Here is a 27,788-nt window from a genome sequence, read left to right on the forward strand (position 1 = left end):
GAAGAAGAATTTTCTAAGAGGTCCTTGGGTTCAATCCCGCCCCCTACAAAGACCCATAATATTAGCAAAACAAATTTTCACCATTAGCACTTCTATCCTTTGGAGCACATTTAGGCAAATTTTAAAGATATCTTTATTGGTGGGTGAATTAAAAAATTATGAGACCTCTGGGTAGATGTAGTCCTTTGTGGGAGGCTCTATGAGAAAGCTTAGAGTGGATCATAGTCCTCACTGGTCTTTTTCATCAAGGGTCACATGTACTAATCATTATATCCTCCTTCAAATTTCTCTAGCTCTAAAAGCTCTTTGTAATTATCATTGGAGGTTTTATTACTTTAAAGCTTATAATGTCCTTGTGATTTAGGTCACTTTCATTGGAGAAAGGTATAATAGGCTAGAGAAAAAAATCAGAGATATTAAATAACTGTCCAGACTCTCTGTACAAGATAGTGGCCAGTAGTGGCCAATATAGGATCAGAAACTAGATCCTCCTTTTAGTTCTAATCAATTCCTCATGATTATGGATAACGAGGTTGTAAAAGTAGATTCATTTTCTAATTCCACTGAAAATAACAGATGGTTTTAGGGCAGAAAAGAGCTTTGTGAATCACAAACACAAGAACTCTTTGTACTAAATTTTTTTTAAATTAACCATAAAACATTTGCTAGTTTGGAGCCCACATAATCTGACTGGAAACCTCCTAATAATCAAAAGTGATAATTTTCTTCAAATGAACATTTTAGAAGTGTCAGGCTATAATACTACGATAATATCTACATATGACCTTTAACTAAAGCAAGAAGGGGAAAATCCTAAAGAAAAGGCCAAGAAACCCAAGAATATTGGAGCAAGAATATTTGGATGAGAGGCTGTGAATTTTAGGAAGACATAAGTATACTACACTAATTAGATTTGCACTAATTAAATGCCAGTGGAACCAGAAGGAGATCAAGAAGAATATGTGAAAGAGGAAACTCCACAGCACTTATCCTATGTCAAAATATGACATCGTTTAAGGGAAAAATGAACAATTTATAGTACTTATAATTCATGAAGGGAGTAGAACTCTATGCAGTATCATCTTCTACTTGTAAACACTTGACATGATATGCAGATGATTAGTTGCTAGAGATTCAAATTTGTTGTCAATTTCAGTTTCTGAACAGCATTTTCCAGCTAAAACCTCAAGCTGACATTAATATGTGTGTCATAAAATTAAGCTGTGGCAATTTGCATTTAAGTCTCAAAGCAGGATGCAAATTCTTGCTAAGTGGAAAGAGCATAACCTCATGCAGGTGGAGTGAAATTCAGGTTGCCAGGAAATGAGAGAATGAGGGTTCAGGAATAATCAATGAGAAGAAGGCCAAGCCTCCCGGTGACCTGAGAAGAGTAAGATTGGCAGCTGTTCCCAGGCTGAACCAATGCTAAATCAACCAACCAAGTAATTATGTCAGCTACTTCCTTGCTTTAACTGTGGTTTGATGTTGGTTTTCATACACTGAAGCCTTAATTCTTGATCTGCTCATATTTAGAGATGAACCTACAGGTGATTAAAATATTAAAATTACATAAGGTCAGATATTTTTTCTGTTCCCAACAGGGTTAGGAGTGAATAAGAGACACCTAGTTTTTCCACACTCTTCCCCCATTCTGCACATGCTCAAAGAAGAGGTCACATGAGCACTTACAACTGTCTGATAGTTACTTATAAGCCAAGAGTGAAGCGCTAGCACCTTGACCTCCAGCTTCCTAAATTGTGAGTTAGAATATAGTCTCATCTGTTTCTACCTATGCTTGCTGAGAAATCCTTTCTCTACCTATCATCACTTTCATGCTCTAGGAATTAGCTACAGTTCTAGGTCAAAAACTGTTAGGAAAGGAAATTAGAGGTGAAATTTCATGAGGACACTGAAGGTAGGTCAAGTCATACCTTCTCTTGGTTCTTATTCTTCTCATAAGGTCCACCTCCACCTCTTCCTCCTCCATCACTTCCTCCACTTCCTCCATCTCCACCTCCTCCTTCTTCTCCTCCACCATCTCCAGCTCCACAAATTGAAGGACCCCCAAATCCACAGGTGGAGCTTCCAGAGACCGCTTTGAATTGGAAAGTTCCCTCACTTGGTCTCTTTTCCACCATCTCATTTTCCTTGTTTTCACTCTTTTTCCTGTTCTTCTCTACACAGGGCACAACACCAAGCTGAAGCAAACACTCCACAATGTTTAGTGCCACATCACAGATGTGAGAACTGATATCATGGTTAAGCATGAGATAAACAGCTTTCAGAAGGACCTGCAGAAGGCAAAGGTAAACATAGTAAAGTTAAGTGGCGCTCCCTCTTCTGCTTAACCCACTTATCTAGGCCTGAGTTCTTCTGCTTAACCAACTTTTCTAGGCCTGATTTCTTGATGTTTAGCTCAATTGGGCATCAATAACACAGGCAAGGTTCTACTTTTAATCTAAGTCGCACTGGGATATTATATATGAACTTAATATGGAGTAAAATCACCAAGACAACTGAGAGCATGTATTTATGCCACTTAAGTTTCTCAAATCACAGTTAATGTGGAAGCACATTTCACTAATTTTTTAAAATCCAAGCATTTTAGTCCTCTGTCATGCACTTTCCATAATGACTAAAGAAAATGATTTTTTAATGTGTCGAATAGAGGAATCGTTTCTCAGTTATAATTGGATAATTATTTACCCTTCAATTTTAAGTACATAATATTTTACATGTTTAAATTATAGTCCTTAATCAATTATATTCTCTTAAATTATATGCTTAGCCTGATCCCTAATGTGCAATAAAAGTCTTGGTGAAATAGACTTGTAAAATATAACAACCCTTTTATTTACTAATAGCAATATTCAAGTTAGACTTTCTTTAGGATACAGCTTAAATCTTTTAAGAACTTCTGTTCATTTCTTGTAGATACCCAGTATATTCATACTGTAGGAAAAAAGAGGACTTAGAAAACACATACATACAAACACACACACACATGTATATTTATGTGTGTATATTTGGGACTCACAATTAAAAATATAATGGAATATTTGAGAAAAAAACAAAAGGTGAGTCTGATGGTTGGTATACTTGTGGAGTTTATTTATATAGGTAGCATCTTCAACTTAGGATCCAGTATCTTTAATCTGCATGCCCACCTTCTAGACCCTTGCAAAAATCATACTAAAGAGTCAGTATCTTTCAAGCCTGCATAAGAAAAACAATTCTTGCTCCTTACAGAAAGATCAAGCATGCCATTCTTGTGAACGAAGTTGTTGGTCCCATCAATGTGCTCTGTGTCCTCCAGGTAGCTGTAGTTTATGCAGGAGTCCGTGAGGCTTCGGGGCAGGTTGGCGCATGCCAGAGGTTCATGAGGCATTTCGGGGATTGGCACCTGGCTACAAAGCTTCCTCATATGCTCACTGAAGAAGTCTGCATAGCCTACTTTGAATGATGCCAGCGTGGTATTGAAGGTCGCAACTGTGATAGTGGAGATCTGGGATCGCACTAACAAAATGAAAGCAAGGTCTTATTTTTGTCAAGTTAGCCTGCTGCATTCGTCAGACAACTGAACTATTTAAACCATGAGCACATAGCTGGAGCTTTAGTAGATACCTGACTTCCAGTTTTAAGGCTATCCCCGACTCCCTTGGAACTGCAAGAGTTGTTAAAACTATGTAATATAGGATAAATAAATAAAGGGTGCTGAAAAATCTAAGTGAATTTATTCTTCTAATCTTAGTTCTACAGGGAGGCTGAGATCAAGAGGATTGCATTTCAAAACCAGCCCAGTCATTTAGTTTGAGAGACCATTTCTAAAAGAAAAAGCCAGGCATGAAGGTGTATGTGTGTCATCTCAGCTACAACAGGAAGCATAAATAAAAAGGCTAGCAGGGCAAAAGTAAGGTCTTATCTTAAAAAGTAACCAGAGCAAAAAGTACTGGGGGCATAGATCAAGTGGTCCAACACCTACCTAACAAGCAAAGATAGGGCTTATAAAATATTTTGTGTTGATCTAGTGGATTGAGGAACAACAAACAATAATAAATCCTTCTTTAGTTGAACACCTATTAACCCTAGCCACTTAGAGGCTGGGACCTGAGGATTGCAGTTTTGAAGCCAGCCTTGGCACTAACATCCATGAGGACCAGCCAAGTCTAGAAGTGGAGATAAGGTTCAAATGCCTTGAGTGAAAGAGCCAAGTGAGAACATGAGGCCCTGAGTTCCAGGTCCAGTACTGATACCACACACACATACATACACACAGGCATACACACACACACACACACACACACACACACACACACACACACATGGCTGTTCTTTGGCTAAAGGTAATGGAACATAAATCTGTGTTAGTAACTAACAGCTGTCAGTCAACACTTGGGATACAGTTCAAAGAAAACAATTTGAACTATGTTCCTGTGAGTGCATAAGAATAAGACAAAGAATCAACAATTGTGTTAAGGGATGGAGCACCTCTCAGGGAATCCTGGCAGAGACACGCGTTTGCTTCCTGAGCTGAATCAGAAGCAGTCTGAAGAGGAGCAGGGAAACTCTGGGGACACTGATGATGTATATGGCCCCAGAGGACATCCGAATCTACATGTTTTCCAAGATCTCCTCTAGTGTGGGCCTGTTCCCTCTAGAAGTATGGTATCCATACTGTAACATCAGTTACCTTTTGCTACAAAGCCTGTGCTAAGAATGGCCAACATGCAATATAATGTATGAGTTCAGGTTTCCAAGCCATACAAAGATGCCAAGAGCAATGAAAATGGAGCTCAGGAGTAAGAACCAGCACTCACCTTCCTTCACAGTGTTTTCTCCATGGCTGTTGGAGTGGTCAGGCAGGTCACTCACCAAGGTGTGATGAGAGTGTGAGTGCCTGACACTCAGGCTCTCCATCTCTGTGGCTGCATCGGAACTGCCTCTCCGGGTCAGTTTTCCTGGATGAACAAGAACACAAGAGAGTTACAAAATCTAGAAGATCCTCATTTAGGAGATTTTTTTGTCTTTCCAGAGGACAGCAATGGGAAGACATGAAGAATAGCGTGAGGCAATGGCCCAAATAGTAGGAATAGAACTTGGCTGGGGAATATTCAAGGTCAAGATGTTAGAGGAAACTGTGATCAGGTCAACTCCAATCTAAACCAAATGTCAGAAACCATCTGTTGTGCCCAGCTAGCTTTCAGCTCCTGATTTTATTATGCCCTCTATAAAAGTTGCTTCTTTCCTTACTTTCCTTATTAAATAACATAGTTAAATACAAGCTTGTCTTTAGGTTGCTAAAGCATGAAACAATGTACAAAACCCTGTAAGGGTTTCTGCATCTAAGATAATGGAAGAAATAGGGTGATTACCTGAACATAGAGAATTCTTACATAATTTAATTAATCACGTGATGGCACAGCATTATTACAGCACTAGGAAATCTACATTGGATTCAGATTTCTTCTTTGAACTGTTTATGGAAGATCCAGATGTGCCAGGTTAGCTCTCAATCAAGATTTCTAAATAAGTCATGTGAGCTCTGCCCTGCTTGGAAAGCCTCTGTGATTACCTAAAATAGTGGTCTGCCAGCCTCCTTTTTCAATGCCACGCCTGTCTTCTCCAAGCCCAGAGAAACTTCCAAAGGAGAATGTGCTGCACGTTGGGGACACATCCAAGTGGTCCTCGTGAAGCAGGAATGGCACACCCATTCGTCGTGGCCTCCTCTTCCCTGTAGGGTGATATGGAATGGAGCCTTTCCTCTCTCGGTCTTCCTTTCGACTCTTGAACTGAAACAAGACAAGAAGGATAGGTAGAGGACAAGGGAAAGCTTCATTTGTTTACCAGTGAGACTCATGTTTTGTAGCAAAACATAGGAACTGCTCTAGGAAAAAGAATTCCAGAAAGCCATTGAAAATGACTCAACATAAATCAGAAACATTTCCCTGATGTATAAAAAGAGCAAAAGAAACTATGCCAAAGAACAGACATCTCAAAGGTCTTTCTTGCTACAGGCAGATTGCAGTGGTGCCCTCAAATGCAGTCCCTGGATCAGAAGCATCGTTTGGAAACATGTGAGAAATGCAGTTTGCAGATTCAGCCACAGACATACCCCATCAAAAACTCTCAGAATTGACTCTGATGCCCACTAAAGAGTGAAAACCTCTGGGTTAGAACACAGGATTCCTGAGTGACCATTGCTACAGCTTCTTTTTTATTCCCATTCTTGGTTTTTAGTTTGAGAGTCAGTTTTTTAGTTGGCTCACTTCGAATGGACATCACTAATCATAAAAAATTAAAGATGATACAGCATACATTGGTACAAGCTCATGTTTCCTACCTAAAATCTTAAGATGAAGGACAACTGGGAGTTAGAGTGCTGTTTGGATAATATTAAAAATATACCCATACCTGGGTCTAACTTTCAGCAATTCTGATTTATTTAGTCAGCCCTGGATTCTTAGATTTTTAAAAGCTCCTCAAAGTTGTCATGTGCAAAAAAATGATGAAATTTCTCTTTTTCCTCTCGTGTGATCAGTCTTTTTAGAAAAAGAAAAAGCTATTATTTTTATTATAAATGAAGGCAGATAAACCTAGCTAGTTAGCAAAAAGGTAATCTCATAGATAAATGCGTTCTTCATTGACCTCATGAAGCTAATAATTTTAAGAGAAAATAAAATGACTACATCTCTGAGTCTATTATTTTCTATTTTGATTACCTCTGCATACATAGAAGGAATGTGATATATTCAGAAGAACAAACTACCTCCTCCACTACACACACAGTGCAAAGCTGGGTTGTCATGACAACCCTGCCGCGCACTGTAGCGTGGGAAGCTCTCCAATACACGCAGAGGGACTTTCACAGGAACTCAGGACACACTGGAGAGCAGTGATGCCCCTGAAGCCAACTTTGCCTCCCTCTCGCACCTTACCTCATGCTGTGGAGCATGAGCAGAAGTACTTGATCCTATATGGGATTCATGTATCCAATGGCTCTACTCACCTTTTTAAATATGTTCATGCCCAGATCTGAAGAGAGATCGGGAACTGCAGATCTGCGCAAGTTGGTCAAGGAAACCTTCTAAAAGGCTTCAGGGCTAAGAGATTTTTCCTCCTCATTACATTTCATGGTGAGATCCTTAACAAATAAATGCAAACAATGATAAGGGACTCTGGGATATGAGCACAAATATATTTTTTATTCTGATGTTACCTTTTTAATATAGATGTGCCTTGCCTTTTAGGACCTAATCTACTCAAATTTACATCTCCCCAAACAACTGGAAAACCCTAAGATGAAATTTTCTGTACATTTTCAACAAATGGTGTTGCCCCCCCCCAAAAAAAAAGAAGAAAAGGAAGAGGTGTTCAATGACATTGGGTCATTGATTCATCAAGAAGTAATTAAAAATTGCGATTTGAACTGAAGACCACACTTCCTAAGCAAATGGTCTACCACTTGAGCTGTACATTCAGTTCTCACTACCTCAGTATATACTCAGTCTCCTTCTCCAAAAGTCTATTTTTATAAGTAGCGAGAATACATGTCTAGAAGCAGTATTTACAATCATGACATCAAATACTGAAAATTTCTGACCTAAGTGACAAAGGGTCATATTCAGTAATCACTGAATTAAAACATTAGATGTGATTTAATTTCAGATGATAACACACACACACACATATATTTTCCAGTCCTGGGGACTAAACTCAGAGCCTGAGCACTGTCCTTGGGCTTTTCCTCAGGGCTAGTGCTCTAGCACTTGAGCCACATCACTTCTGGCTTTTCTAGGTATGTGATACCAAGGAATCAAACCTAGGTTTCCATGCATGCTAGGCAAGCACTCTAACCACTAGGCAAAACTCCCGACCCAACAGAGGTATATTTTTATATATTATATATTTTTGTATATTATATATATCAGAACTCTGTTAAGAAGCACTATGACTATCCAGAAAACCAAGTTTTCAGTGTTATTAATAAACAAAGGCTTCCACTAAATTAGTGTGTGCTCATTTCAGCAGTAAATTAAGAAGAAAAGGGTCCAACAGTGAGGGATAGAAAGGAAGGAAGATGGCTGTTTTTACCTACCACTGAACACACAAGAACTGGAAACATGGTCGAGGGGAAATTAATGGGTTATAGGCGAAGCTGTCGGCTCAAATAATGATGGACTGGACTGGGTTTGTCTTACTTGGGTTTTGTGAGTATTCACTAGTGAAGGAGCTGCTGCCACCATTGAGCTACTCCTGGGCCTGGGCAGGAGAGGGATATCCGGCTCTGGGGCCTTCTCTGGCTTTTCTTCCAGCATGTGTCGCAGCCTTTGTAGATAGTACATCAGAGACCACTGAGTGCCCTCCTCAGACCAGTGCGGCTGGAGAAGGCAGCGAAGGACAGCAACATCAAAGTAGGTGGCATAGCGGGACCTTTGACAGGGAGGTATCACCAGAGAGGCCCTGCTCCCAAAGGCAGAAAGAAGATAATTACATCGGCATCAAGCCTTCGAAGGCTTAGCACAGCATGGCTTAAATGTTTCCTACTGTGGACCTCAGAAAAGCAATTACTTAGTACACTATATCACACAAAATTTTAGGTATCTTATAGACAATTCAATAACACAAACCAAGGCCTTAGCTAGTGCCCTGCTTAGCGTAACTCACTAGAGTTCTCTTTCTTAAAGAGGCATGGCCAAATATATTCTTCTAAGCCTATCATTTTTTACCTACAGTAATAGGAAATCTTTTTCTTTTTGCCTTGGATTGATAAAGAAAAGACAAAGCATGAGGTTGGCTGACTACCAGCTGTGTAATTTTAGATCCTCAAACCTTTATGACAGTCATTTGGCTTGTTAAAAGAGATGGTGAAAACCTTTATTTTCTAGGCTAGGCTTCTGGGATTAAGGCAGATACTAGCAGTTCAACCAAAATGATGTCCTTCCTTAAACCAGATGAAACTCTTAACTGAAAGCCAACCACACGGAAGGGGCATGCCATGCATGATCTCTGCAATTTTAGACCAACATCCTAACTGGAACAGTGTGTTGACAGCCTTGTTCCTGAAGCTACTGGAGAGCTACCTTGGTCCCTCTCGATGCCCTGACTTTACTTAACTGAAAAAATTGCTAGCTATACAGTTGAGTAATGCAGACATTAGCTATTTTCTAGCAGAATTTGGCAGCCCATTTCAGGATGGGCTGCAAAAACAGAAAGACTCCTCAGATATGTCTGATCAGATGTGAAAGTATGTCTGTAACCTTATTAATAAAAAATTTCAATAGTATAATATTGGAAGAGACCATTTGAAACAGCAATGACTCAAGTAGCCAGATTGTAGCAAATAATTATAATAAATAGAAGTACTTTCACTTACGGTGCTGTTAAGAGGACTAAAGTGTGAGGTGCATTGTCCAAAATAATAAGGACGATCAATAATTGTTTCTATTTCATTCTGGAAAGTCTTATGAGAAGTATTAATTTTGTCAGAAAAATAATTTTAGTCAGTTAACAGGCATTTAATAGAAAGATCTATAAAGACAGATAAAAATATTGTGTGGGGAATCTCATATAATGTAATGGAAAAATTCTTTCCACTTGTAATATTGTACCATAAGTTATCTGATAGAAAAAAATCATGAAAGAGGATCAGTACATTTCTTCTAAATGATATATGTAAAATACTGAAAAGAAACACACATCTGAAAAGTATGATTGTTATATGTACCTGATGAACTCAGATGAGTTTTACCTCTTCCTCAATTGTTAACACATTTAACTAATCTCCTATACTTAGCATTATACAAACTTATATGGATAAATTTTTAAACAGCTAAGAATTTCTTTAATTTAGTTTTTAGACAACCATGACATTGAGAAAGTATATTGTTATTAATATGTGTTGTAAGATGATAGTAAAGAGTTCCAAAGGAAAGCAAGCTCTCTGGAAGCAATACTGCATACATAGTGGGAAGGAACTGCAGAAGTTAAGTCTGAGTCCATAAAGCATTTCATGAAGCATAACTTAAATCTCTGCACATGGTAGTTACAGATGAATCCTTGTATCAGTTTAAGTAAGCAGCTCCCTACTTCCTGATTGCAGAGAACATAGATGTTCAGTTGGCTCAAGATCAAAGTAAAGCTATGAGGAATTGGATCATTTAAATATAAACTGACAGCTTCTGCTACTAGTACGTTGACACTGCTTTGCTGTTAGCATTTTCTTCATTTCTAATAAATCCAAGGACTCCTCCAATGGAGACACACAATTTCCATAGCAACAAGCCACTGTAGCTAGGCAGAGAGAAGACAACACCATTTTCCAAGTGCCAGCAATTCATGTCTATTTCATAAATGTGGCAGCATGTGTGCATGTGTGAGATGGTGATGTACATAGATGTGTCAAGAAATTCATATATGTTGCAGATGTTTGAGTGTGGTCACATCAGAGAACAAGAAATGATATGATTAGCTTATTTTTTTACATAGGCAAATCAATGTGGAATCATTGTAATTTGAATTTCTTTTTTACAGAAAAGAAATATCTTGGGTAGGGCGGTAGCCTTGAGCTGAAGAACTCAGTGACAGTGCCCAGGCTGAATTCAAGCCCCATGACCCACAAAAAGAAAGGAAATATCTTTACTGTTTGTGAGATGTAAACATAACTACATAGACATAAAAACCTATGATGGGCTATATACTCTATAGACATAAGGTTTTATTACATAGAGTAATGCTTAATTTTAATTATGTTCTAAAACTTAATTGCGCGTGATTGTATTCAGAGATTCTCTTCTTAAATATTTGTTTGTTAAACATGACATTTGAAATATGATGTAAAAATCAATGTTAATAAATGCTTTAATAAAAAGGAAAGGAAACATCTTTATTGTTTATATTCGTAATTTCTAATGGTTAAGAAAAATGATGTAATTAATATAATTCTGTGATTATTTTGTAACCTGAAGACTCACCTTTACCTTTATTTATTTATTTATTTTAGGTAGGCATAAATAAACTTAACATTTGATAAAAGAAGCAACTTAAATAAAACATTTTGGAATTTTAATAAAACAGAATCAGTGGAGGAAGAATATTTACCAACTGATACAAAGACTAGGTAGTTATAATTTTTAGACTATAGACAACGATGCTCAATGGAATTATTATTTTCCTTTATGATTGTTTATTGCAGTTAGCCTTCAAGATAGCTGCTAATGATCCCTCCCTCTTGGCATTTCTACAGTGTGGTCACCTGCTATACTGTATTTGAATCATAAAACAGAAACACAAGGAATGGTATGTCACTTCAGTGATGAGATTCCAAAAGATACTGAAGGTTCCAGCTTGGATGGTGGCCCCTCCCTTTCTTAGATGCCTTGTTTTGTGAAAAGACACTTCCTGTGTGGTGTTCTGCTCTCTGGAGAGGCCATGGGGGTCAGAAACTGTGTCCTCCGAACAGCCTCACTTCCCTGAGTGAGGATGAAACAACGTCCTTCAAACCAGTAAAGGGTTCACCTGATTGCAACCCTGGCCATAGTCTTAAGACCCTGAGTAGCAATCGCTTAGCCAAGCTGACTGTGGATTCATGATATTCAGAAACTGTGCAATAATTGATGCCTCATCTTCTAAGATTTGGCATAATTTAATGGACAGATAAAACAGATTGTTGGTGCTAAAACTCTCAATGTTGGGAATGCTGTGGAACCCGGAAGTGGGAGGAATCAATAAAACTTTGAGGAATGTGGGGATTTAAAAATATTATTATTAAGGAGTTGTACAAACAGGTTATGATTCTATGTGGGTTTTTTTTGCCAGTCCTGGGCCTTGAACTCAGGGCCTGAGCACTGTCTTTGGACTTTCTCAAGGCTGCAGCCCTACCACTTGAGTTAGAGCAACACTTCTGGCTTTCTTTTTCTATGTACATGGTACTGATCGAACCTCGGGTCTTTATGCATGCTAGGCAAGCACTCTACCACTAGGCCAAACTCCTGGCTTCAATTTATGTTCTTTTTTCTTTTTAAGTATATATTTGCCGCGTTTTCCTCAGACATTGCATAGGCAAATGCATACATTTTAAATCAAACACTAATGAGGCTTTGCAGAAAGAAGTAGACTCTGGAGATAGAAGCTTTTCGCTCTGTAGTGAATGGAGTTTGCTAAGATGTGGAAAGTTAAAAAACTATCCTAAAGAAACAGTGATCCAGGGGCTGGGAGTTTTGCCTAGTGGTAAGAGTGCTTGCCTAGCTTGCACGACGGCCGGGGTTCGATTCCTCAGTGGAAAAAGCCAGAAGTGGTGCTGTGGCTCAAGTGGTAGAGTGCTAGCCTTGAGAAAGCCCAAGGACAACGCTCAGGCCCTGAGCTCAAGCCACAGGACTGGCCAAAAAAAAAAAAGAAACAGTGATCTGAACATAAGGCCATGTAGTATGACGCTAAATGAAAGGACCTCCAGGATATAGAAACAAAGGCCACATAATAATCACTCATTATTATTGTTGTCGTTAATGTACTATGTTATCTCTCATTTCTTTTGCTGTCCCTTGGCTATCTCATATTGTTACAGTATTCCACCTTGTTATCTGATATATTGTATGGTTATTTGAAATTGGATAGGGAAGGGGGAAAACAAGATGAGCGGCGGGGGTGGGGGAGGGAAATGAGGACCAAGACATGAGAAAGGGTATCAATGTATGTGAAATAATGCACCTTCTATCTGGTGAATATAATGTAACTCTTCTATTAATTACAATTAAAATATATGAATAAAAAGAAACAGTGATCTGACAAAGTGTGTCAAAATGACACGCTGTGCAGCTTAAGCAGTTGAGTAATAGTGCATTTTGCTATATGTTATGAGATTGCATTGGTATTCTAGGGTTCTTTGCCCACTTAAAATTTTATTTTTAATTTGTAAGTAATAATTTTATATAGATGTGGTGTTATATATTTATATTCTAGTGATTAAAGTTATCAATAATTCCACCATTCATTCAATTATCATTTTTGTTGCAATAAAACCACGATGCTGCATAATGAAAAACCTACTCTTTTGATACTTTAGAAAAATATCCAATGCATTATTCATTATAATAAGATAGCACCCTTCTGTGCAATCAATCTTTATTCCTTATGTCTCCACTTCAACAAAATTTTCACCATTTAATCAACAGTTTCCGCTTTTTTATCGACCCTGTTCCAGCCTCAGGTAGTCACAAGTGTGTTTCCTGCTCTATGAGTTCAACTGGTTGGTTCTATGTGGGTGAATTTAAGTGCTCTTCATTACCACTGGTCTGGGATAGTAAATGGGCAGATTAATACAAACAAATGCATCAAGTAGCCCAAGTTACTATTACATTTTCATATTCTTAGTCAACATATTACTTAAACAGAATACTCGTTTTTAAAATATACACAAAGAAATAAAGGCAAGCCCATTCCTTCATAGACTAGTAGTAAATAGTTTTGTTTACATGGTTTTATGTTTTCAATAATTCTGAGATCTTTTGAAAATGCAACACCTCTATACTGTATTTTCAACATAGTTTAAATGTAGATCTGGTTTCTCTGCATGTAGATTATTTTAAAATTAGCAAATGGAAAGGCAATTCAGATACTGGGTGGAATGTTTGTGAATCATTGTGTCGATTAGGGCTTTGTATCAGCATGAACAAAGAATTGTTGGGATAGCTGCATAATAAGATGACTGAAAATCATTAAGCTATAAACTGAAAACAGATACACTTTATGATGTAGAAACAGTATCATAACAAAGCTATTTTAAGTGCCCCATTTAAATGCTCCTAGACTGTGACTGTATTTGAAAGTAGAGGCATACAAGTGATCTCAGCGACTCTCCCTCCTTAGTAAGACTGGCAAACTCCATGAATCCAGTGGAGACCATTATGGAACTTCCTGCCTTGACTGGCCTTTAACCAAAATCCTCAGAACTCAGATAGCTTAGAATACAGTTGTTGTGAGTCACCGGCACCTGGCTTCTAAGGTCTTTTAGATTACTTACACTAGCACTGCTTATCACTGTTATACAATACCAATGTGTTATTATTGCATTAGTGTCACAAATATGCCTCAGGTTAAAGTAGAATGAGGGCTACACACTTTGCCATAGAGAGATGATTCCCACTGCATCGCTCTCAGTGGAAAATCCCTCCTGTGTCTTTTCACTGTGCTTCTCCTCTATGCTCTCCCATTCTCACAGAGGGTCACACCTACAATACTACAGGAACTTTAGGTACCTTTCACTTTCACCCCAACTTAGGAGACCCTAGTCAGCTCTGTAAATGCTAATCCCATATTTAGTGCCTACCAGATCTTTTCAAGCCTTGGTTCAAAAGCCAGCTACTGTTTCTCATTGCTACAGATTTCTCTAGATTTCTCATGTACCTTCCCATATCCATACAGGGGTATTCTTGCAGTAGAGCATTTAGTTTTCTTTTGATTTTTTAGGTGTTACTGATGCCTGATGAACTACACATGATATGAAATTTACAGTTTATTTTTTCACTAATGTATTCCATATATGTTTATAAATGGCCACTAAAGGAGCGAATAAACATCACTCACAAAAATCTCTTCATGCTCCTTTATGTGACTTTATTGGGAGCTTTCCAAAAGCCAGGCAGGGTGACATGTATTTGTTTTGTTTTGTTTTTTTGGCCAGGCCTGGGCTTGAGCTCAGGGCCTGAGCACTGTCCTTGGACTTTCTCAAGGCTAGAGCTCTACCACTTGAGCCTCAGCACCACTTCCAGCTTTTTTCTATGTATGTGGTACCGAGGAATTGAACCTGGGTCTTCATGCATGCAAGGCAAGCACTCTACCACTAAGCCAAACTCCTGGCCCTGGCAACATGTATTAGTAATCACAGTGCATCTCTGGCTAAGACTGGATTTAAAGTTTCAGACCAGCTGGAACTACATAGTGAGGCCCTGTGTCAAAACAAGTGGGGAGGAGGTGAGTGGCAGAAAGGAAAGATAAAAGTAAGGAAATTTCCAAAAGTTATGTAAATTCTCATTGCCATTAGCTATTAACATCAACATTACTGGTTTCCTTTTCTCTGTTTTTACAAGTACACTGTAATGTGACATTGGTTGTGAGTTTTAGCATTTTAGCTGGTCCCTGCCCTGCTGCATATCCAAGTCCTTTCATTGCATCACAGATGCATGCTGATGGTTGCTATCCTGCCAGGGCCAATTCTATTTGTGTATCATCTCTGGTGAATTGTCTTTCCACAGCTCATCCTGAAGAGTTCAGATCACCGTTACTCTAACAGCTTTCATTTTCAAGAGGATACATTTTTGGCTTTATTTTTTAAGCTCTTAATATGATCAGTGTGTGTGTGTGTGTGTGTGTGTGTGTGTGTGTGTACACGTGTGTACGCACATGTGCAGAAAGTCTGAAAGTCTGAGGCTCAAATGCTTAGCATTTTGCTTTTGGTTGGTTCTGTACCACTAGAGTCTAGGCTCAACCCTCTGGGGGTTCGCTAACTAACTGAAGATAAGGGCCTCCTGTATTTATTTACTTGCCCACCCTGATCCTGTGAGCCTCCTGAGTATCTAGGATTATAGGGTTGAGCTTCAGCATCCAGATCTATCAGCATATGATTTTTTTCTTTTATTAAGTTCTCCCAAGTGCAGAATAAAATGTATCAGTTGGGACTACTGAGAAAACTACAGAGTAATCACGGTGGTAAATACATGATTAGTTATGTCCATCAACCTTCTGTATGATTTCTGTAATGTACAACTTGATTTCTTGAGCCCTATTTTTGGAAGCAAGTCACTTTCAGATAAAGTTGGTTCTTTCTGTCTTGGTTTCATAAATTGTTAAGATATTTCAGGACAAGATTTATTGAGGGTTAATTCTGCCCTGTTGAAGCAAGGCCTTTCTGATGTCCTCTGTTCTATAAAGACATCAGTTCCTGGCAGTGTGTGAACAATAGGTAGTTTTTGTCATCTCTTCATGTGTTTTATTCCTCAATGCCAGGCCCCTTTCTGAACACACGTGATCCACTGGTCTGCTACATATGCAAGGGGGTCCTGTGTAGCTCTCCTGAATTCCCCTTGTTCCTCTCTGAACTCTCCACTGCGCTGTCACGTGACACTCATCCTCCTCGCTTCCATCAGCCTGTTTTCCTCACCATTGCATCTTGGGAACCTGGAGTATGCACCACCTAGCTCTCTTCTTTCTGTGCCTTGGTCTGTACCCCTCTCACAGAAGGGCCTGGGCACTGGGAATATTTTCTTCACTGTCTCTCAAGGACACCCCTCTGCAATAGTTTAGCAGTGCATTCACTGACTCCATTCTCTCAAATATGTTGTCTTCAAAGTGCTTTAGTGTGGTTTGCTTGAATATTTTTGGATTGGCTTCAGGCAGAAGCATAGCTCAACACAGTTTACTCCATCTTAGGTAGAAACAGACTGCCATGAAGCATCAATAACTATTGTAGATTGGATAAATATCAGCTCATAGTCTCTCTTCCTGTCTCCTTTTTAGTGTTTAATTATCAGTGTAGCTATTTTCTTCTGGAAAGTACTCCTGTGCCTAATAAATTCCTAGAACAAGGAGAAAATGCATCTAGTTAATCGACAGTGGTCATTTTTCTGCCTTTCCACTGCCCTAGGCTCTAAGCTAACCCAGAACAGGGATGTAACCTGCAGAGCTTTGTACAGTGGTTTCATATGGGGTAGAGTGTCCAGAGTGAGAATGAGAGATTATGGGTACATCTGGTCCTTTATGTGCCCAAAGAATTTTTTCTGTTTTCTTTCAGGTCAGCTATTTCAGACCCAGGATGCAATTCACTCATATAAAATATCTTCACAACTTAAAAAAGACAGCATAAAATACATATAAGAATATGTTTGGAAAATGTATTGAAATGCCAGGAAAAGGAGCGAGCAAAAAGCAAAGTATTATCACAGTTACAGTGTGAAGAAGAACAGGAAAGAGAATTTTGTCATTGGAGGTGTGTATCTAGTTGTGTGGAAACATTTGAGCTCCATTTAAATACATACAGAAAAGAACTTTTGCTGTGACTGACTTCCCTCTCACTTTCTTCAGGGTTTGTTTTGTGTGCTTGATATTTTTTGATGAGTTATTTACCATTGATACATGAAGTAATTAAAGGTATATTTTTATTGCCAGTTCTGGGGCTTGAATTCAGAGCCTGGACACTGTCCTTGGGCTTTTTCCTCAAGGCTACCCTCTACCTCTCAAGCGACAGTACCACTTCTGGCTTTTCTATGTATATGGCACCGAGGAATCAAACCCAGGTGTTCATGCATGCTAGGCAAGCACTCTACCACTAGGCCAAACTCCCTGCTCCAGGAATATTTCCTGAACCTCAATTTTAATGATGTAAACAAGGTAGAACAGACATCTCAGTATATTGCAAAAACTTTTTTTTCCAGTCCTGTAGCTTGAATTCGGCCTGGACATTGTCACTGAACTTTCTCAAGGCTAGCACTCAGCACCACTTCCAACATTTTTTCTGTGCATTTGGAACTGTGAAATCAAACCCAAGATTTCTTCCATGCTAGGCCACTTCCATACTCTACCTCTAGGCCACACTCCCAGGCTGCAAACTCTTTTTGAACCCTAATTTTTTAAATTAAAACTGATGCTGATGAAGAATATTATTCATATAAGTAATTTTATATATTTCTAATTATTTACTTTCAATAAATGTTATGTGTAGCAAATATGTCTACCTGTGTAAAATATGAGTAGATAAAGACTTTGATCAATATTTCAAAAATACTCATAGAATGTTTCTATTCTTTCACAATTCCTTACAATAAACAATTGTCATTTCTACTCAGTAAAATGTTTTTAAAAATTATATATTTATTTTTCTACAGCTGGTTCTGGGGATTAAATCCAGTGCTTCAACTGTGTTAGATTCTTCTGTTTCTCTGAGGCTGACAGGAGCAGTCACTTATTCTCACTCAACAACAATGAAAGAAAAAGTTGATTAGAAAGTAGTTCTTTGGGGTGGGCGGGAGTGTGACTTAGTGGTAGAGTACTTGTCTAGCATGCAGGAAGCCCTAGGTTTGATTCCTCGGTACCATATATATAGAAAAACCAGAAGTGGTGCTGTCGCTTGAGAGGTAGAGGGCTAGCCTTGAGGAAAAAGCCCAAGGACAGTGCCCAGGCCCTGAGTTCAAGCCCCAGGACTGGCAAAAAAAAGAATTCTTTAATTATTTTATCTACTATCCCTATTATATATGCATATCTAAAAATTAATCTATGCTAGAAAAGTTACTGTTTTATTTTAGTAACTATTGTATTATTTAAGTTTATCATTTAAGTTCTTCCTAGTATTCATACTGATATTAATCAGTGACACTGTTACATAAAGGAAACATGGAAGTGTGGTTGCAGATATTAGAAAACTTAGCTTGGCTTGGGGTTCTGGTACTGGGTAGATACATGTTGTGTGAAAATATCTTAAGGGGCTACCTTACACTGCAAGTCATTCTTTGAATCATTGGAAAGATTGTATAAAGGTAAAACTTTTTTGTAGAAAATGTATGCACATTTGTGCACATTAACCTTCAAACTTATTAGCTACATTGTGTTACCTAGTTTAGTTGAGAGAACAGTAGGATTATATAAAAATGACTTTCATCTCTTATGAAAAATATTAGAGTTTCATTTTCATATTTTATGCTAGTAAAAGTAGCTTCCTAAGTAACAGAATTATCTTTAATTGTTCCTTTTCTACTGTGGTAGCTTTTGGAAGAGATTTAAGTGACATACTACATAAGGCTAGAAAGGAAGGGATCATAAGAGTTCTATTATGGTAACATGTGAAGAGATATCGGCCAATGAGCTTTACATTTTCTAACAAAAGAAATTTTACAACTGTATTCATGTCATAAGACTAGATGACAAGAAGACAAATGCACATTGCTCATCTGAACAAAACAAGGAACGACAAGATAATAAAGACGGCAATCAGCAACCTTGTTCATGTGATATGGAATTAGAGACTTTACGAAATGCCTTGATTCAGGTAAATAAATCTGCTACAGACATCCAATTGCTATGTTTATTTCATTTATTTCATTGCCAATATTATTTTTTGTATCCCTTTGATTTAGTATATTCAGCAGGCACCTGCACAAGGAACTGCATAATTAGGCAATTTCATCACTGCAGAACCATCAGAAGGATGCACTTCCACACACTTAACACACCTGCTTCATCAGTAGACTTGCTATCCTGTGGGTCCACCTTTGTATGCCTGGCCTGTGTTTGACCAAAGCTCTGTATGTGATTTGTTATTGTTTCACTTAGGCAGGACACAGTGTGTCTCCTTCTAGAAATAATGATATTTAAAACAAATAATTGGGACTAATTCTTAACATCTAACATATGTTTAGTATATATTATCCCTTCCTTCTTTCCTTCCTTCTTTCCTTCTTTCTTTTTTTCTTTCTTTCCATTTTCATCCTCTGCTCCCCTCTCCTTACTTTCCCTCCTTTCTTTTTTCTTCTTCTTCCCTTCCTTATCCCTTCTTTTTTTGCACTACTTCTGGCTTTCTTCTATGTATGTGGTACTGAGGAATCGAACCTAGGTCTTTGTGGATGCTAGGCAAACACTCTACCACTAGGCCAAACTCCTGGCCCCTCCCCTCTTTTTTTGAGCAACTGAAATTGAATTTAGAGTTCGAATTTGTTGGACAAGTACTCCACTGCTTCAGTCACATTACCAATCCTTTCTTTTGTTTTTTGCGTGATTGTCCTGAGGCTTGAACTCAGAGCCTATTCACTGTCCCTGATCTTTTTGCTCAAATCTAGCACTTTATCACTGAGCCACCGCTCCATCTCTGGTGAGGTGTGTGTGTGTGTGTGTGTGTGTGTGTGTGTGTGTGTGTGTGTGTGTGTGTGTGTGTGTAACTGGAGAGAAATATCTCACAGACTTCTATGCTATGGCTGGCTTTGAACTATAATCTTCAGGTTTCATCTACATGAATTGCTAAGATTGCAGGACGATCCACACTGCCTAGCTATCAGTCCTTTATGTGATTTAGTTGCTTTTCTCTTGGTATCCATTTTGCACAGAGATGGCCACAAACTATGGTCCTTCTTATCCTTGCCTATCATGTACTGGGATCTCGAGTACATTCCAACATGCCTGGCTTGCTGGGTGATAAGGGAGACTCATCACATTCCCTCCTACACCTCCTTCCAAAGTCTACCTCTTACATACCTAGTGTGAGCTCCTGTGGCAGACCCTCGTGTTCTATGTTCTTTCTTTCTTTTTCATTTTATTATCAGGGTGATGTATAGAGAGGTTGTGGTTAGATTTGTAAGGTAGTGAGTACATTACCTCTTGAACATTTTCCCTCTTCCCATGTTTTTCTCCCACTTCCCATACCTCCACCACATCCCAAGTTGTAAAGTTCATTTGCAACGTATTTTCTTGTGAATATTCCTTTTACACTGCTTCATCCTTTGGCCTTTGTCTCAGCATCTTGCTTTTCCCCTTTTCTTCCCTGATTCAAATAAATAAATAAATATATGTATAATACATCAGGTACCAAAAGTCAGATACAGCAACAACAGGTGATAAACAATAAGGGAAAAAAGAAAAAAATAGAACAATAAAAATAAAAAAGCAGAGTAAAGGAACAGCTTCACATAATACATTAAAGGCATCAACCACAAGGACATATCTCTTTTTTCCATATCCTGGAGTTCATTTCACTTAGACTTATATTTCTCTCCTTCAGTGTATATGTTCTAAAGGAAGGAGTAGAAGGCATATTGATTTTAATCACTGGAATAAATATTAATATAGGTATTTTAATGTTAAAGCTTTGAAAGTATAATTACACTAGTCAAATATTTTGTGAGGTGATTATGTTTCACAGTAGAATCTCATCTCTGACCGTATTAAAGAATTATTTTTGATTGTTGTCAACATTTTGTCATAGGAGAAATTAAAGTCTATGTAAAGTATATTGGATAAAGGACCTTAAATTGTCAGATGCGCAGGTTAATACTTGTAATTTCTGTTAGTCAGAAAGCAGAGATGAATAAATCACAGCCTGGTAAAAATCAGGAAGCCCCAATCCCAGGAAATAACTGGGGCCTGGTGAAGCTTTCCTTTAATGTAAGCAACACAGGAAATATCAGTAGGAACATCATGGCCCGAGCCGTGCCCCCCCCAAAAAAAAACAAAATAGCTTAAAAGTAGAGATGTGGCTCAAATGGTTGAGCAATTACCTAGCAATCAAGAGGCTTTGAATTTGAGCCACATTAGAAGCAACAAAATGGTGAATTAAAATAAGCACTGTTTCAAATTTAAGATCTGCTCCTCCCAGTTATAGTATGACACCAAAAAATTAAGAAAATGTATTTCTAGCTTTCAGAAGAACAAAAAAGAAATCAAGAGGGAACTTTCCAAACTAGCAAAAGAGAGAAGAGTAGAAACTCAAATCTCATCAAATTGTCTTTGCCTGCCCAAGGAGATACAAATGGAGCAACAAAAACTGAATTCTGAGGTATTCCCTTTAGTCATTTCCAAATATTGTATGATTGTGCAGATGGACACATTTTAAGAACCAGCTCTGTGTGTTATGGAATTGCATGTGTGTATGCAATTGTTGGTCTCATCACATGAGGTATAGTGCAACAATGACAGGATGACATTCCCAGTGGCCTCAGCCAAACAAGAGGTTTTTTGGGGGGAAGGGGGAGGGGGAGAGTCATCCAGGGTTCCCTTGCCCAGCAAGTCACAGGCTATGTTCAAAATACCGCTATTGCCAAAATCCAAAGACAGCCAGGCACAAGTGGCTCATTGCTGAAATCTTAGCTACTCAGAAGACTGAAATTTGAGGATCGTTGAGGATCGTAGTTTAATGTCAGCCTGTCAGAAAAGTCCCCATTAGACTCATCTCTAATTAATGACTCAAAACTAGAAATGGAGTTGTGGCTCAAAGTGTAGAGAGCAAAAGAGCTCAGAGACAGTGCTCAGGCCCCAAGTTCAAAGCTCAAAAAAAATCCAAAGAGAAGAGAAATTTGTAAATATTTTCACACCTGTAATCCTACTCAGGAGGCTGAGATCTGAGGATCACAGTTTAAACTCAGCCTGGGAACTAAAGACCATGAGACTATTATCTCCAATTAACCACCAGAAAACCGGATATAGCACTGTGGTTCAAGGGGTAGGGCAGTAGTCTTGAGCTGAAGAGCTCAGGGACAGAGCCCAGGTCCAGAGGTAGGAGAGTAGCCTTGAGCCAAAGAGCTCAGGGACAACACCCAGGCCTAGAGTTCAAGTCCCACAACTGACAAAAAAACATACTTTTACTGAACAGTTGTCATTATTAAGGAATTGTTACTAATGGAATTATTTATTCTCAAAAAATTGACATACCAAGGTTTTTAAGCAATAACTCTTAAGCAATTATATATCAAAACCACATAAGGTAGTATAGGGTACCTATACTGTAACTGTACTAAGGTAGCTTTTTAAATAAATGCGCATGGTTTTCTCACAGTGGTAAATAGAGAGCTTGTTTCCTTTACTAGATATTACCATATCATCTCACCTACAGAAAGAACTGCCAAAAAAAAAAAGGACTGCCTCTCCATTTTCTGCTAGGTCCCATTTTACTTTGCACCTTTGCATCTGAGTGCTTGCTAAAGTTGCCCGTCATGAGCCCTGTCTTAGAATGAATTGCTTTGAGGGGAATCTTGACTTTAGAGTAGAGTTCAGCATTTCAGGTGCATGGCTTTCCCCTGCCTCTGATTGTCAGCTCCATTACTTGCCGTCCAATGGAGAAGTGCCATTGTGCTTTCTGCTGCATGATCATGACCCCCTGAATAGCACTGAGAACAAGACATCTATCTCTTGCTTCCTATGCCTAAAACCACTGCTGCCTATGGCACCTGTAGATACTTGCTTTAGCCATGGGGATTGATTCTGAAACCTTGTGCTCTCCACTTTCTGTCACTGTTACTGCGGTGAAGAAGGATTGGTCTCCTGAAGACTTCTCCCACCCACATGCCACTTCCTAAAGGATGGCATGTTATCACAATATAAAATGTGATCATATGCAAATGCAGACAGTTCTCTGTGCTACTGGCCCTTTCTGGATATTTCCTAGCTTAACATTTCCAAAGCCAGTGAATTCTATACTGTTCTGATTTTCATGGCACCAATGAAGAATTGAAGACACAGGCATTACCTTGCATGATAACACATACTAATTAGCTGAGGAGGGTGGTTCAGAGGCAGGCACTGTGCAAACTATGAACATGCTACCAGTCACACTCTGAGATGCAGAGCCCATTTATTACAGAATAACATGCTATTCCATCCCAAGCGTAGCCTAGTTCTGCGTATTTGTATATGTGAAAGTTTCATATTCTATACAATGTGTTAGTGCTTTAAATTCCAAATATAAATGTTTTCCACAAACACTTCCCCATTTTGCCAATTAGAATGTCTGATAAAAAAAACAAACCTTAAAAATAATGTTTGAGCAAGAAGTAAAAGGAGAATCTCTTAAAGGAGGAGGACTGGGATCATGTAGAGAGTAATATGAGAAGCTAATAGAAGATATAATTAACAGAAAATACGTGCAAAGAAACCCATTGTTCTAATACACACTCAAAACATTTTTAAACTACAAAAGTTCTAGAACAGGGTCATAATTATGTCTGTACAAGGCTAGCCAGTATAATTGTAGGCTCTGTGGACCATGTGAATTCCTTGAAACTGCCTTAGCGAAGTACACAGTATGAGCCCTAAAGTGGACCAGAACAGCATGGGGATGAAGGGGTCTCACAATGCTTGAAACAGGCCAGCACAAAAACAGTTGGTGTACAAAAGTGTACCAGAATGTTGCTAAAATGTTTCTCATCTCTTTTAGTTGCAAGAAGGAAAGGAGGAAGGATGCACAGAAGCTGTACCAAAGGCAAAGGAAATAGAAGATGAAATGCAAAAGTATAAATTGAAGCAGCATAAATTACATACATCTGTGTGAAGCTAAGGAACCTGAATTCTGAGTTCCTAAAATGCATATCCAGGGGTTTGGGAAGTAGTTCAGTGGTTGGGAAGATGGTTGGCTGAATGGGGGCTTTTATAGGATCCACAACAGAACAAGAAGAGAAACATGATATGTGTATAACATCTCAAGTTAATCCTAATTTTGCACATTTTATATGAAACAAAAGTATGATTACTAAAATCTTTTGAGGCATTTCAGAATATCTATAATCATTTATTTAGAACCTTGTTTAAAATTATATGAAACATTTAAAACTGGATACGTGGAAATAATTATTTTAAAACCTGCCTTGTAGGCTTGTACTTCAAAATTTCCTATTGAAAGCTACCATAGAAAAGAAAACAAAGAAAATTGAAAGACTTCAACAAAAGCTGAAAAGACAAAGGGCAAAACTGGCAAGCTCTCCTTTGGTGAGTCTCTTCCCAAAGTCTACCACACTAAAGAGGAAGACTTCTTTTTCCATTGTCAGAGTAAGGAATGTTTAAGTCAATTTGACAAAGGTTATTGATGGCCGTATTTCTTTTCTCATCGGTTGTGGGGCTTGAACTCTGGGCCTGGCCACCGTCCATATCCAGCTCAAAGCTACAGCTCTACCCTTTGAGCCATAGTGCCAATTCCGTTTTTTTACTGGTTAATTGAAGATAAGAGTCTCACAGGACTTTTTGCCAGGGCTGGCTCTGAACCTTGTTCCTAAGATCTCAGCCTCCTGAGTAGCTAGGATTACAGGCATGAGCCACTGGTGCAGTATTTCTTGTATTCACATTGGTGCTTCATCCTCTTTACAGCTGTTGTGTTGACTTGATGGCACTTGAATTCAAAAAAGTTGATGAAGTTTGTAATAAGATGCCAAGGAAACTAGATCATTGTAAATGAAACTTTTATGCTCACTTAATTTTATCAATGGTTAAATTTTGCCATCTAGAAATTGGTGTAATATCGGTATCAGAGAGTATTTTTAAATTAAAAAAATAAATTTATTGTAAAGATGATGTACAGACGAGTTACAGTTACATAAATCAGGTGATGAATACATTTGTTTTTGAACAGTGTTACTCTCTCCTTCATTTTCTCACAAGTTGTTCCCTCCAGATCTCCTGACCCTCCCCATAGTTTAGTACATTTACAACATACAGTTTTTGATATTACAAGAAATTTAAGTAAAAAACAAACTTGTACTAGAGTCCTGAGTTTGTCTTTATAATCTAATATTTCAGTGATGTTTTGCAGAGGAATCATTTGTAATCTGAATTCCTCATGAAGAATGCATGGTATGTCCCTAGGGAACACTTTTCCCTCTAGAATGTTTTTCTCTCTGGCATCTGAAAAGAAAACCTAGCTGAGCATGATGCTACATACCTACATGAACTCAGCCCATGGGAGCCAAAGTGAGGGCAGCTTCTGTAGGTGGCTGTGGGTGCAGAGGGAATTAACATTTCCCTATCTCAAAACAAACTGGGCATGCTCATAATCATGTTCATAATCTCATGTCTAAAATCTCAGCTACTTAGCATTGGTTAAGCATTGCTGCTTAAAAAGTATTCCCAGGTTTTATTCTTTGTTGTTGTTTTTGTTTCCTTTTTTTGTCTGTTCATTTATCTGTCTTTGTGGGGGTAAAGGAGAACATAAAGATGGGGAACAAAGAGTGAACAAATGTAGCAGTGGTACTCAGTAGATTGTATGTTGAAAATGAGTTGTACAACTTGTGGGTGGGAACGGGAAGGAGTGACATTGTCCAAGAAGAAATGTACTCATTACCTGACTTATGTAATGCCAAGCATTCTGTACTTCCCCTTTCTAATAACAATTAAAACTGAATATTAAAAACTAAAACATGAAGAAACTATTTCACTTGGTTCATCAGACTTTCCAGGTCTTTCTTAAACAGCTCATCTCAGTAGAAATTTTTGAATCATTCAAGATGCCGATGTGTGGAGAGAACTGAAAGCTACATAAGAATTTAGCAGGAGAAAGTGTCTCCCGTCACCCATGCTTGCTCCTGTAATGATCAAGAACACAAGATGGCATGGGGAGGACTCGATGCAAGTAGTGAGGTAGTTGTCTCCAGGAACTGATTCTGGATATAGTAGCTGTTTGCATGCAGTTCCATTATACACGTAGACATTTGTGATGACTGATCTCTCTGAAGGCTGAAGAAACACTGAAACATATGAATTAGTGCCATTTAAGTGGCATACTTTGATACACAGGACAGGAAAATACACTGATAAAAGGTTCTCCAAACCAGGCACTGATGGCTCACTCCTGTAATCCTAGCTACTCGATCAAGGTTCAAAGCCAGCCCTGGCACAAAAGTCTGTGAGATTCTTATCTCCAACTAACCACTAGAAAGCTGGAAGTGCGCCATAGCCTTGAGCTGAAGAGCTCAGGGACACCGCCCAAGCCCAGAGTTCACGTCCCATGACCAACAAAAAAAGAAGAAGAAAGGAAAAAAGAATAAAAAAAGTGTCCTCCATGAAAGAGACTGCCAGGTTACATCAGATACATCAGGTTCTTAGAGAAGTGTATTAAGGAATTGAAAGTTATAAAACGTGTAGTTCTACTAGTCATGTTCAAAAATAATAAGGGATTTGTTTTTGGTAATTCCCAAAGATGTGAAGTAGACATGTGGCCTAGGTTTATTAGCCACTTTGATCTCTTCTAAGATTCAAAAGTTCAATCTGAGATCTATCCAGCTGTATCCCTAACTCCTCCAGAGGTGCTCATGTCAGAGCCCATTAGCCAGGGATTCTGGGTGAGTTTATTTCACAGGCACTGGGTTAACATGGAAAAACCAGTCAAGAATAGGCTCTAGATATCCAACCCTGCAAATAATGCGGTTGAATATATGTCTGAAGGAAGCTTTAGAACAAGACCATGGCAAAAATAGGTCTCTAGAAAACTGCTCACCAAACAGAATAGGGGAAGTCCTATAAAAAAGTCAGGGATTGTGGGTGAAAGCCAGACAAAGAATGATATTCAGCATCTTCAGGAAGTTTGTCCTCCTACACAGGAGACCAGAAAATCACTGCTCACAGCAACATGAGTTAGAATGAACAAGCAACATGTGACAACATCTACAGAAGGGACCTAGGCATGTAAAGGATTTTGTAGGTTTGTCTACAAGTACAATGGCAGGAACAAATGCCATAGAAGTATAAATGATCTCCTTAAATAGGCAAGGGCTGGAAATGTACATGAGGGAAATGAGTTTAGCCTTGAAAGGCTATGGAAACCGGAAGGGGTGGGACCAAATGTCAGAGATTGCTGCAAGTTCAATAGGAGTGGCCAGACGCACAAGGGAAAGGTGTGGCCACTGTTTGTAAGTGGAAGTGATGAGCAAAGCCAGACGATTGCTCTGCTTGGGATGGCTTTCCACGCATGCTCCTCAGAACTCAGCCTCCTGATTGTCTGGGCTTACAGAAGTGAAAGTGAGCCATTGAAATCATTGTTACAGTAGCTGTTTTCATGAAGTTCTGGGCTTTGCATGGCCAATGCTGTAATGCTTAAATATGTATTTTAATTTGATTTAGAGCCAAGGGCATGTTCAAAAGGGTTCAGAAAATTTAATGGAAAATCACATTGAATGCAGGCTTAAAATGTTGGAATCTCAAGTTTCTCAACTAAAACAAGGACAGGAGATGCACAAAATAGAGATTCAACATTCCAAGGAGTTCTGTGTAGAGAGAATAACCCATAGAGAGACTCAACAATATGAACTCAGCAAGTAAGTAATAAACTGAGAATGACAGAACAT

General features: G+C 38.6%; 2 protein-coding genes and 1 long non-coding RNA gene across 9 annotated transcripts in view; 1 reads left to right on the forward strand and 2 right to left on the reverse strand.

Moving 5' to 3' along the window:
* LOC150039431 (protein unc-80 homolog) overlaps nucleotides 1–11,534 on the reverse strand; it is a 99,735-nt gene extending 88,201 nt beyond the window's left edge. Inside the window, 7 exon segments of the mRNA XM_090327810.1 lie at nucleotides 1,932–2,291; nucleotides 3,248–3,516; nucleotides 4,818–4,958; nucleotides 5,573–5,789; nucleotides 7,007–7,141; nucleotides 8,199–8,460; nucleotides 11,515–11,534. Of these exon segments, the coding sequence (XP_090183936.1) occupies nucleotides 1,932–2,291; nucleotides 3,248–3,516; nucleotides 4,818–4,958; nucleotides 5,573–5,789; nucleotides 7,007–7,141; nucleotides 8,199–8,460; nucleotides 11,515–11,534 (1,404 nt within the window).
* LOC150039413 (uncharacterized) overlaps nucleotides 1–27,788 on the forward strand; it is a 510,688-nt gene that overhangs the window by 438,370 nt on the left and 44,530 nt on the right. For 5 of the 7 annotated variants that reach the window (XM_090327882.1, XM_090327885.1, XM_090327886.1 and 2 more), the window contains 6 exons: nucleotides 16,781–16,975; nucleotides 18,895–19,027; nucleotides 21,385–21,523; nucleotides 23,897–23,970; nucleotides 24,330–24,444; nucleotides 27,565–27,758. In XM_090327882.1, coding sequence (XP_090184008.1) covers nucleotides 21,497–21,523; nucleotides 23,897–23,970; nucleotides 24,330–24,444; nucleotides 27,565–27,758 — 410 coding nt within the window. In that variant the 5' untranslated portion in view covers nucleotides 16,781–16,975; nucleotides 18,895–19,027; nucleotides 21,385–21,496. Of the gene's footprint in view, nucleotides 1–16,780; nucleotides 16,976–18,894; nucleotides 19,028–21,384; nucleotides 21,524–23,896; nucleotides 23,971–24,329; nucleotides 24,445–27,564; nucleotides 27,759–27,788 lie in introns of those variants that run through there. The other 2 variants (XM_090327883.1, XM_090327889.1) reach the window with 2 other exon arrangements.
* The window catches only part of LOC150039423 (uncharacterized), a 242,842-nt gene that overhangs the window by 195,962 nt on the left and 19,092 nt on the right, over nucleotides 1–27,788 (reverse strand). The window lies entirely within an intron of this gene.

This window comes from Megascapheus bottae, unplaced genomic scaffold, assembly GCF_031878675.1.
Source record: "Megascapheus bottae isolate mThoBot1 unplaced genomic scaffold, mThoBot2.hap1 HAP1_SCAFFOLD_40, whole genome shotgun sequence".
NCBI lineage: Eukaryota > Metazoa > Chordata > Mammalia > Rodentia > Geomyidae > Megascapheus > Megascapheus bottae.